Genomic DNA, 12,200 nt, shown 5'->3' on the forward strand with positions numbered 1-12,200 from the left:
TTATAGCATTTTAAAATTTGTTTGTTCCTTAATGGGAAAATAACTAGTAGCTTATTTCTTCTGTTCATTCTCATGTTAACAGATTTGTTTTCTTGGATAAATAAAATTGAACGTGTAAATTAAAAGGTTTACATGTGCACGAAGCGGAAGAGCAACTCGATCGAGTATCGTGGTGAGACAAGATGACTTGGCACATCGTTTCAACTCGTGAATGAGAATGCATATCTTGTTCGTGATTTGATTTCAAGTTAAAAACACCTGTCAGGTCTTGTTCGCTTATCGATTTCAAAGCATAAATCGGTATCGTTACTCCAATGAGACGAGATTCTCGGACAGTACATTTTACACAGAGTGTCTCTCATCATCTCACCAACTTTGGAAGGGTTGGCCCTGTTTTCATTGCGATTTTGTAATGTCCTGCTACTTGTGAAACTGATTCACTTCCAACAATTTCAGTCGCCTCTGTGGAGGAGTGGTTAGAACAGTGCGCTAAGAGGAATCTCAGAATTGAGTGTCACTTCATCAATTTCATTATATCATCACTGATTTTCATGTTCGCGATTAGCCAAAGTGGCAGAAGAGCAAAGCCTGGGCAAAAGTGGTATCCCGAGCCGCTACGTGTTTCCACCGAATATCGGCCTCAGGATTCCCTGCCCTCGTGCCGCGATGTGCTAACCACTCCGCCACGGGGGCCGGCCCTCCCCATCACATCTCTGTTTTATACTAAAGGCTATGATTGAATATGAATTTAAAATTTTGTGTGCGTCACTTAGGCTATTTTGCACCCTTCACTTTATACGGGATCCAGCCCCTTACCAGAACTAAAATAACATAACTGTAATGTCCTGTAGTAACTAAAATATTAAAATAATCTGACCGGTTAAAAGCTGAGGCTGTAAAGGCACTCTGCACACATAAGGACAAAACACAGGACAACACACACACACACACACACATTCCTACGAAAATTATACTGGCCGTAGGTATAGACGCCAGAGCCTCGTTAGTCTGCAAAATGCAGTCCAGGGTGTACTATGTGGAACTGAGGTTGACAATTGGGTGTACTACGTGGAAGGATCATCCCTTACATCCCTTAAACTATATTTCTCGAGACCCTTGATGTGCTAACCACGCCGGCATACATTATAGAATACTTGAGTTAGTTTTGTCAATATTAATTTTATTGATTGCATTTTTGTTTTGCAATGATTTTGCGCACTGAATTTTCATAATTATCTTTGCTTTTCATTTGTGTTTTACTTTTCTTTTGTATATAATGCTGTGTTTCTATTGGTGTAAATTTGTGATTCGTCTCTAATAACGTTATCATTTTAATGTGATTTAAATTTTAATCTTCTAATCTCACGTGTATAATATATAAGTATATGTATGTACACATGCATACAGAGAGAAAGAGAGGGAAATTGCATGATATGATCGTTAGAGGGGAAATCCCCACCGTTCCCCGCATAATTTCAAATTTGTTCCTTGTATTACACAAAATATATTAAATTAATGTTATAACAAATTGAATATCTATTATAGATCGGATTATAAGAAATTATGTATAACTGCGTGTGTGAGCGTGTGTTTGTTTCTCAGGTTCTTTATTAAAAAATCAGAAAAACAGAACATAATGTAGTATTCAAATATAAAAAGACCTTCATTTCACGAGTCCACTTATAATTAATTCATTATCATGTGGTTTGTTCTATTAGGTAATTCTTAACTGAATATAAAAAATTGTAAGTTATAATTTTTGTTTTAATACATGTTTGTTATTTTCACTAAAGGTTTATCATTTGAACTTGTGCTTGCTGCTTGTATTACGTCATTTTTGGATTTGGAGTAACAGAAAACAAAAGGTGTTTATTGTCTTTGATCTTGCTTTAGAAAATAATGATTGGTTGATTGATTTGGTTTATTTTACTTCGCCTTTCTGTCACTTTTTTTGGGTAATCGCGAAGATCAGGATGAGTAATGAGGTGTACTAACCACTCCACCATGGAGGCCGGCGCTTTAGAAAATAATTAAAAGTAACAATCGCTTTCCACACTAAGTATTTTGTGTTGCAAATTATAAATTACTGCCTCCCTTTTCTGATTCACTTTAATAGCATAGTGGTTAACGCTGCCATGTATTAAAATGGTTTGCTTGGCAAAAATTGTTATAAGTCCACTTTTATGCTCCAATAGGCTAATCGGGTCTCCCCGATGGCGTAGTGATAACGTCGCCGGTAATCAAGGGGTACCGTGTTCAATACAAAGTGGAGGTTCGGATCCCACTTTAAACTGTAGGTCCAGTCCCGACTATCCTATCAACACATAAAGTGGACTTAAACAATAACAACTCAAAATAGGCTAATCGGAATATTGTAATCAAGAGGTCTGTGCCTAACACCTTCCCAAAATCTTTACAAGACTCCCCTAATATTTTTTACTAACATTTAATTTCTTGTAATTTTAGCGCTAATGGTTTGGCCGAACTTGAAACTACAGGACAAATTTGTTGGCTGTTCTTCGCTGCCCGTCATGGGCTGAGGTTGCGCGCTCTCTCTCTCTCTGCAAACAACACTCGCGAGTCGCGAGCTCGCGAGTCGACTCTTTCCTTCGTTCAAAGAGTCGCTAAAGTGTGCCACGACTCTTTGAACGAAGGAAAGAGTCGACTCGCGAGCATGCTCCTTCCCCTCTCATCGTACACGGCACGTTTCAGCCAGCTTTACTCAACTAGGGGTAGGGAAAAAGAACAGAGAGGACCCCCCCCTCCCTCTCCTCTCCAGTCCCCATTTGCTGCCCGCAGAATCGACTTGCTTTCTTTAAAAAATTCCGGCCGCCAGGCGAGTATACACTTGCGCATGCGCCTTCCTCGCAAAATTCGTGGAAAGGAGAAGGAATAATGGAATAATAGTTGCTTGGCGGGCGGAGGAGTCGTGGCACACATACGACTCTTTGAACGTGTCGTTCAATTCTGGTGAACGAGTCGTTCACCGCTCACAAGAGAGAGTCGTTACTTTTGAACGACTCGTTCACGAACGACCCATCACTATCTGAAACATACGCATGGCCAGCAAGAAGTGCATGAAAGAGAAGAGAAGTGAATGAAATCAACGAAAAGAAAGTTGAAGGAAAGCTCCATGCGTGATTTGTAGCATTATCAAGAAGTTTGAAGAAATATGCCGACAGACGAGGTGGAATTACTGCACTGTTATAATAGAGGTTGCGGACAGAAATTCGACCCACACGAAAATAAAGAAGGTATACCAAGAGTTTCGTGTAAAGTTGAAACCAGTCATTGATAATATTTGCTTGCTCCTTCAAAATGTACAAAATCACGTATGTATGTACTCTTAAACTTTGTACACAATTCTTCAGTTAGGAAAAAAAAGAAATAATAAGAGCAAATGATAAGTTATACGCAGATAAATACTTACCGCACCCGGTGTACTGAAGTGGCTTCTAGGATTAAAAGTTTTCATGCAAATACTTTGTTTTTATGGCGATGTCAACTTTCTACAAACTTACATTTACCCGATACATTAGTTATTCTACTCGAACAAAACCCTAAAGTATGGGTCAGGAAAAATAAAGATTAGTATTATTTGAAAGCCGTTGAACATTGTGGACAAGGATGCAACTTTTGCCCCTGTATGTTTTTGAATTCCCCATTTTTTTCTATATATCCAAATGAGCTTTATGTAGGAATTTACATGCTGCAGGAGACAATTGTGTTAATATGTAATATCTGAATAAAGAAAAAAAATAATGGGGAAAGTATTGGACAAGATTTGTTGGAGGTTAAAGTAGTGTATGTTACTTTACAATATTTTTTTTCAGAAGATATAACGGTCTGTAATAATTGCATCTCCGAACAACGGATTTCTTCATGTTTACACAAGAAAGTACTTACTGAAATGAGTTTTCTAGCATTTAGATAGTTCTTGGAGATATTTTCTTGGTAACAGTTCCATATATCGGAAACACGTTTCTTCATTTTTACAGACGAAAGAACGGTAAAACTTCGATAGCGTCCCAACACCTCTCGCTCGTTTATTTCGTCATTTTTAACATTCGTACTTACCTATTCTGCATTGCGAATGATTCTTCAAGGTGCTATTTTGCTTTTTTCACGAAAAAAAGTTCAATTTTTGACATAAAGAGTAATTATTAAACCATTGATGAGCCCCAAAAACCACTGACGTTAGTCTCACAAACCATTTACGTTTTACGTTGGCCCCACTAACCATCACGGGGACAAGGTTAGGTTAGGCCTGTTAGGTTAGGTTCCATTAGCACTCATTTTGTTCAATTTAGCATATATGGACAACATCGGTGTTTCTCGATGAAAGAAAATACCAACAAGAACTTCTAAATGCTACAGAAACTCATTTCGGTAGTAGTTTCTCGTGTAAAGAAATCTGTTGGGACGCTATCGAAGTTTTACCAAAACTATGTACGGAAATGAGTTTCTGCAAGCTTTCCAACGTTCGTCGAGGTATTTTCTTTCATCGTGGAATCTATTTGACAAAGAAATCAGGTATTTTTCAAGAGAAATAACTCACCGACGCAAAATTGCCATTGCTTTTGCTACGTGAACTGCATGCTCCGCACGTTCGATGACGTAACCCACTGTCAGTGTTTCAAACTCCTTTTTTTTTTTTTTACTATGTTTCCCGAACCCAACCAAACCTAACCTAACCTTATGGAAATGGTTCGTGGGGCTATCTGTGAATGGTCCGTGGGGCTATCCGTGAATGGTTCGTGGGGCTATCCGTCAACTACCCAGGCTATCGTCAGCTACCCATGCGTAATGTATAATTTTCACCGGTGACAAACACGATAGTAGGTATTTTTGTGTGAAGAAGGTTGAAACACTGCATACCCACAACATGAGTCAAGATGTGGCCGCCATATTGTGTGTTCTGGAAGCGAAGAAAGGAATAAAAGAAAGCAGTCAGGATGTGAAAAATTCTGTTTGTTTTCTTGTAAAAAGCATAATGGCATCTTGAAATATGTTCCGCAATACACAATTGGTAAGTACGAGCCATGCGAAACAAAATATCCGATTTTCATGTGTTTCCGATATAGGGAACTGTTACCATTTTCTTTCTTCATTGAATGTGCTTGAGTGGGAATTCATGTGTTCTTCACGAAAAATGTCTCTCCGACGTACAATTGCCGTTGTTGTTCTTTCCTTCCTCTACGAGAGCCAGATGTTGCGCACGTTTGATGACATAACCTCCTGTCAGTGTTTCCAGCCACCCCATTGTGTTGCAAGAAGAAAAAACAAAATATACATTCCTGATGTTACTACGACCCAAAATTTTAACTATGCCTAACCGAGCCTAACCTGACCTTGCCGGAAATGGTTTTTGGGGCTATCCGTAAATGGTTTTTGGGGCTATCCGTGAATGGTTTTTGGGGCTATCTGTGTATGGTTTTTGGGGCTATGTGTGAATGGTATTTGGATCTATCCGTCAATGGTGTGTGGGGCATTTTTCGGTTAAAAAGGTTGGAAACACTGTACACCCACTGATCCACGATGCTGTGGCCGCCATACTGTGTGTTACAGAAGGGAAAAAAGGACGAACAATAATTACTGTTATGGACATTATTTTCGTGAGAAAAGCACCTTGTACTTATCACCTTGTACTTTTTTCTGCATGCCATGGAGTTTAAAAAATACGACAAGGTGTTCCGATATGGACTGCTGCTGAATGCTGATATGTCATATCACATATGTATGAAGGGATATTACATTCCTAAATGCTTTCATTGTTAGGTTAGGCATGTCAGGTTGAGAGCTGTTAGCAATAAAATTACTTCCGTAAATACTTCCAATATCTGATTATGTGATTTCTGGTCTTCAACACTTTCTGCTATTCTCACCACCTGGTGAAAGTAGTTGCGGCTACTATTATATTAGTGAATAATTGCATGAACTTTGACTGTTTTAATTTATGAAGTAAACATTTATCATTAATATATTCATAATTTTCTTTACAGAGTCATGCACATTTCATCCGGGAGCTCCATTTTTTCATGATGCTTACAAAGGCTGGTCCTGTTGTAAGAAGAAATGCACTGATTTTACGGAGTTCCTGAATATAAAGGTTTGAGTTTCATTTATGTTCCATTTTATGCCCTTTATGGCTGTGTGATATATCCACTCGAACATTTTTGTTAAATTATTCAGTTTTTTTTATAACAAAGGAGGGTATCTCAAACTTATTGGTCTTCAAAGGGAAAAATACTTTGGTGCAGATCATAGTTCTCGAAACCATATTGGGTATGTTTTTCTTTGAAGTGCCACATGTGCTATTCTTTCTTCTCACTGTTACAAATAGAATTAGTTCAGTTTTATTTTTTCAGTGTAATGTGGCTAGGTGCGCTCAGGACTGAGCCAGTACCCGATGTATCAGTATCGGAAGGTATAGGTTTGATTTTATTTACCGATAACGGCCAATACTTTTCTGGCGTTGTGATCATTCGCAGGGGATCTGCAAAAATTCTGCTCAACACTTTTGCGAGTAATTATCCTGGAAATTCAGTTTCTGGCTTGATCTTAATTACTACCTCCATCTTTGCTGGATGCCTTGACATCCATCATACAACCCCATCTCAGATGAGTGGAGGCTACCTTTGTGCCAGCAACATCCCCATTTCACAAAATCATTTGGTGTCCTTTCAGCACTTGTTGATCTGCCTGGCATTTCTCCAATCATTTTACATTCAACCTCCAAGTGTTCAGTTTCTTCAATCACCCTGTTACGTATATTAATTATGAAATGATTCATGTTCTTCAAGAAACATTTACAACCTTATATGAGCTTGGTATCGGTACATTTTATATGTCTGCTTTATTTATATCAGCACAAATTTCATGTGCGTTTATCCCAAACATCTATAATTTGGAGGAAACAGAAACTTGCCAGGCAGAGTATGTGTCCACCACTCTGGAAAACCTGAAAGTCCTGGAAAAGTCAGGGAATTTGTTTATTTCTGAAAAAAATGTTAGAAATGGAAAAGTAAACATTTTTTTCAGTAGTGCACTTGAACAAAGAAAGAAAGAAAGGACAAGCAAAGAATTCAAATTTGTTATTGACAAACTATACTTCTGAGTGATACACTGAAAATTACTAGTAGTTACAGTAAAAATTATACTTTAATTTTGAGCTATTATCAGTTGAATTCAGTATTTGTTTTTAAGTCCACTTTATGGACAGAAAGGCTAATTGGGACTGGACCTACAGTTTAAAGTGGAATCGGAACCACTGTGCCTCCACTGGGTCCCTGGATCCTTTGATTACAAGGCAACGAGGTGGCTATTGGAATTTAGCACTTCCTTGTTGCAATTTTTGGTTTGTGTTTGGTAGGTACAAACAATATGTGTGATGCCAAATTTTACTGTAATTGTGTATTTTTTATGCAATGATTTAATTTTTTTTAATAAAAGTTAATTCTTTTTTATCATTATTCAATAAAACTACAGTGGAACCTTGATAACTCGAACTTGAGGGGGGGGGGGGGAAATTCGAGGTATCAAGAATTTCGAGTTATGGAGGGACAAAATCGCCGACTTCGAATTATAGAGGTCTAAAGTTTACTACACTTCGACTTATTGAGGTCCGTAGGACTAAAACCTTGAGTTATAGAGGTGATTAGAATTTAACTTTAACTCATAGAGGTTTTCCATAGTCTATCTTCGAGTTATTGAGCTTGAAGGGCATCACATAAACTGTACAAAAATTTGTCTTATCAAGGTTTTATTCGAGTTATCAAGGTTCCACTGTATTACATAAAACTCACCCCTGTTACTTGTTTTCCTCCCCATAACCAACAAGGCCTCCCCCATGGCGCAGTGGTAGCGTCATTGCCTTGTAATCAAGGGGTCCCGGGTTCGATACCCGGTGGAGGCACAAGTGGTTCGGATCCCACTTTAAACTGTAGGTCCAGTCCCGATTAGCCTTACTGTGCATAAAGTGGACTTAAAACACCAAGTCAAACCATAACCAACAATCAGTGATTGTTGATTTTTCCCCTACATGTGAAGTAAATATTCCATCACTTGGAGCATATGGTAAACGGGAATAAAATCAAAACTAAACTTACTTCATAAGAAATAATTTGAGCAACCACCCAAAGACCACCAAGTAAAGCTTAATTAGAATTAGAAGATGAACCAGCAGATATTATTGTATATGCCCCATTGTCATACAACATAAAGAAAAAATATGAGTGTTTAGCCAAAATATTGTGATTTTCTTGCACAGATGTTCATGTTCACTAATTGCCCTAATGATTTGGTCTGGAAAGTTTGGTTCTTGGTCTGGAAAAGACAGGGAATTTTGTTTTTATGAGATTGCAGACACCCTGATATATATTTACTCTTTAATATACTGTTCCACTAATTAAAAATTGACATAAAAACACAGTGTATATGTGTTTTTGTTATTTAAAACATCTGTGACCATTTATGGACCTATTGGATTGATGAAGGTATTGACACACAATATTTTCTGGACTGTAAGGTGTGACACCCAAAGGTCATCCTCTCTTCCACACAATACACCTTGGACTGAATTTTGCACACTGACGAGGCTCTGGCATCTCCATGGAGCTCGTGGTGTGTTGTCAATGCATGTTTGTGATCTTCCATTTCATCTTATCACCATTCGTCCTCATCTTTGTGATTAGCCCAAAGTAATAGAAAAGCGAAATAAAATAAATGAAATCAACAACTAATATTTCCAGCTTGTTAATTGTAAAATATACACAATCTGAACAATTTTTTTTTCATGTGATGCTTTCTTTACAGGGTTGCACAAAGTCTTTCCACAACAATGTGAAGCCTCCAGAACCAGAGAAGCCGGCTGTTGACAAATCAAAATCCGATGAAGTTATTGAGTACAAAGCACCTGTGCCTGTTACGCACGATGCACTACAAAGACCATCGTTTGATACACCAATGGTAATTCCCTTATCAGCTTTTTTCAGACAGTTTTAAGCTTGGTGGATATTATTGTCATGGTAAGATAATAAGAAACATTGGTTTTTCACAGACACTTTTCCTCAACTTTTCTGATAATTTGTACAGGAACGTTCTGTTTAGTCAGTTTCCTAGTGAACATTTCCTCAACCTAATGTATTGCTTCTTTACTTTCACTTAAATGTTACAATTGCAGCAATGCCTGGCACATACGATTTGTTTCATCCATTGTTATAGTACTGATAGAAATATTTGTGTTTCTGGTATTTCTTAACCACCCCATTCCACAATTGCGAAGTTTTAATTTAGGAATACAAATATTTTAAACGTAAGCTAGTGCATTTCAAAATGCTGATTGTTAGATGAAGTAATGATGATGGATAGGAACTATATAGTAAGGCCTGCATTATTTGCAGCCTCCAACGGCTTAAGAGGATAAAAACATTTTGAGAATATGCTCATTTGATTGGCTTCTTCTTCCACCTACTGTCATGTGCAGGAAAAACACTCCTGTGAGTGTGAATCCTGTTGTCTAAAAACATTCGTGTAAGGGCTAATCTTGTTGTCTACCTCCTCCATATAAGAATAGTGCAATGGCTTAGCCACAGGAAATCCCACTCTTGAAACCAATTAGCTCTGTACTAACTGGTGAAAATTGTCTCTATTAGTTTGGCAGAATTAACTTTGGCCTCTTCATCATCGTGAACTTATGTAAAATATCAATCATTTCACTGAAAAAATAAGTATCCCCCTTTCTCCATTTGTGAATATTGTAGTGTGCCATGATCACCGTAATCTCCTTGTAATCAAGGGGTTCCATGTTCAATACTGGGTGGAAAAACATAGTGGTCCAGCGCTGATTGAGAAAGTTTTCTGCCATGATTGACTCAAGTGAGAATCAAATGAGAATTTGGAATTAAAGGTTTCAAGCAAGAATGATTGGTTCATATTGTATTTAAAGATATCTGTTTGGTGGTTACGCGGAGATATGTAATTCAATCTAATAAGTTCACGTTCCATTTTTCTGCACAGTTTTTATTCACAATCGATTTTGCCACCTGTCTGGTAGCTTTGTCGGACATGTACTGTTCTGCCGTGGTTCCCATTTCTCCCGCTCACATTCGTGGAGGTGCTAGTTGACACAGGCCTGTCACTTTCTGCTGCTCCGGTTTGGTACTTTCGTCTGTGAGTGAAAACGAACAGCTTCCCATGGATGCAGACGACTAGACTGGCAACAGACTAGTGATGGGAAAAGTCGTTCCTTTTGTGGATTCGATTCCTTTCGTTCCGCTCACCTAGAGGAATCGATTCCTCAAACTCGTTCCTTTCGTTCCACTGGAAGTCGTTCCGACTCCGGCCGTCTCGTTCCAGTTCCACCATGATTTCGTTCACTCGTTCCTTTTCGGAATCATGATTCCTGGAATCATTTCCTCTCGTTCCGAGGAACGAGGCTCATGTTTCGTTCCTCCTTGCCAGGAGAGGAGGTGGGGGAAATTGAAAATAATGCAGGATGTGCTGACGAGGAACTGGTAATATGTGTGTGTGTTAATTACACGCGGCTAAAGGGTGGACCCATTCAGTGTTGTTTTGCAGCGTTTTACACTTCTCGGCTGCACTGCTCAACAATGTGAAATTATACTTTATTTGAAAGGAGAAAATTACATCATGCATTTTATTCCCATCCCATTTATTATTGATATTACCTATAACAAATAGTAATCACACTAAAAGCGATGCAAATAAAGCTAAGAAAAATATGCCATGTGGTAAAACAAAATCTCTCAAAGATGCCGATTCGTCGATGTAAATATATCAATACCGTTTTTTTTTTTTTTTTTTAAAAAAGTAGTTTCTTTTATGTCGACAACAAGAATGGTTCATAATTCATATTTTCTTTTTACCTTGTATCTATTCTTGATAAAGGTTGTGTAATGAGAGGGAAAGGGGGGAGAATAATGAAAAATGTAACCGTCGAATATAATTAATAAATTAGAGTGTTATGTATGCCAAATTATTACTGCGCTCTTCTCTCAATGTAAATGTATTTTTATCAACTTCAAATACATAGTTACGTCCGTTTCTTTTTAGAATTCGATGTTCTTATGATTCAGATTCAGATTTCAGCGAACATTTTATTTTACGAAGCGCAGGTGCATTTCAAACACATCCGCACCCTCACCTCTCTCCAGGCTGTTTGGTCGGAACGATTCGTTCCGATTCCAAAAACTCGTACCAAGGCTCACTGACTAGTCCTTCAAATGTACAGCTAACCTATTGGAGAGCTTGGAGCGAGTTAAAAACTGTAGTAACGCCCTCTATTATTATTGGCTTCTTGGTTGGTTCCTTCTGACCTCAATAGCGGGGAGGGGAGTTTAACCGCGATGGCCCCAGCAGGAAACTTTCCCAGAAACGGGAAATTTTGGACCCGACGAAGGGAAAAGGGCGAAACATCTAAAATGTGCAAGAAACGGTGGAATTAGACGTCTTGCATTAAATAATACTTAACTTTTTTCTTTCGTGACGTATAAACACCTGAAATGTATTTTCTTTCAGTTCGAACTTAGTTGATCGTGATTGAGTTAAAAAGTGTAACAACATTCAAGTGAAAATATTAATTAACAATAACGACTCAAATAAAGCAGATTTTGTCCAACGTGAAGAAAATAAATTAACTAGATACTCGGTGATTTATCCACCTCTAAATAACACGGCTATATTTTTTTCGCAACAGACCCTTTTAAATGTATTCACAGTCATCTAATTTGGTAGCCGACCACCGTGGCAGAGGGGTTAGCACATCGCGGTACGACACTAGGGGGTCCCGGTTTCGAATCCATGGATGTTTGTGAGTGTCCATTCATCAATCATCACTCATCTCCATCTTCGCATGCCGGACCCTGTGGCCGAGTGGTTAGCATATCGTGGTGTGACGCCAAGGGCCCCGGGTTCGATTCCCACTCGGGCTTGGTTGTTTGTGAATGTTCATTCATCAATTTCATCCTTTCATCACTCATCCCCATCTTCGCATATTAGCCAAGAGGCACAAAACGCAAAGTAAAATAAACTAAATCAAAATAAAAAAATGATCTCCATCTTCGCAAATTAGCCAAAAGTGGCACAAAAAGCGAAGTAAAATTTGCCTTTACATCATTTACACCCTTTTAGATTAGAAGTTCTGGATAAATCCTGAAAGTAAGGAGAATTTATTTTCTATC

At 38.2% G+C, this 12,200-nt stretch overlaps 1 protein-coding gene across 1 annotated transcript in view; it reads left to right on the forward strand.

The window, feature by feature from the left end:
- Positions 1–3,051: 3,051 nt before the first annotated feature.
- The window catches only part of mora (cysteine and histidine rich domain containing protein), a 49,895-nt gene continuing 40,746 nt past the window's right edge, over positions 3,052–12,200 (forward strand). Inside the window, exons 1-3 of the mRNA XM_083123965.1 lie at positions 3,052–3,254; positions 6,003–6,109; positions 8,815–8,967. Coding sequence (XP_082980091.1) covers positions 3,173–3,254; positions 6,003–6,109; positions 8,815–8,967 — 342 coding nt within the window. The 5' untranslated portion in view covers positions 3,052–3,172. The remainder of the gene's footprint in view (positions 3,255–6,002; positions 6,110–8,814; positions 8,968–12,200) is intronic.

The sequence above is a fragment of the Lepisma saccharinum genome, chromosome 6, assembly GCF_977018435.1.
Source record: "Lepisma saccharinum chromosome 6, izLepSacc3.1, whole genome shotgun sequence".
NCBI classification, from domain to species: domain Eukaryota; kingdom Metazoa; phylum Arthropoda; class Insecta; order Zygentoma; family Lepismatidae; genus Lepisma; species Lepisma saccharinum.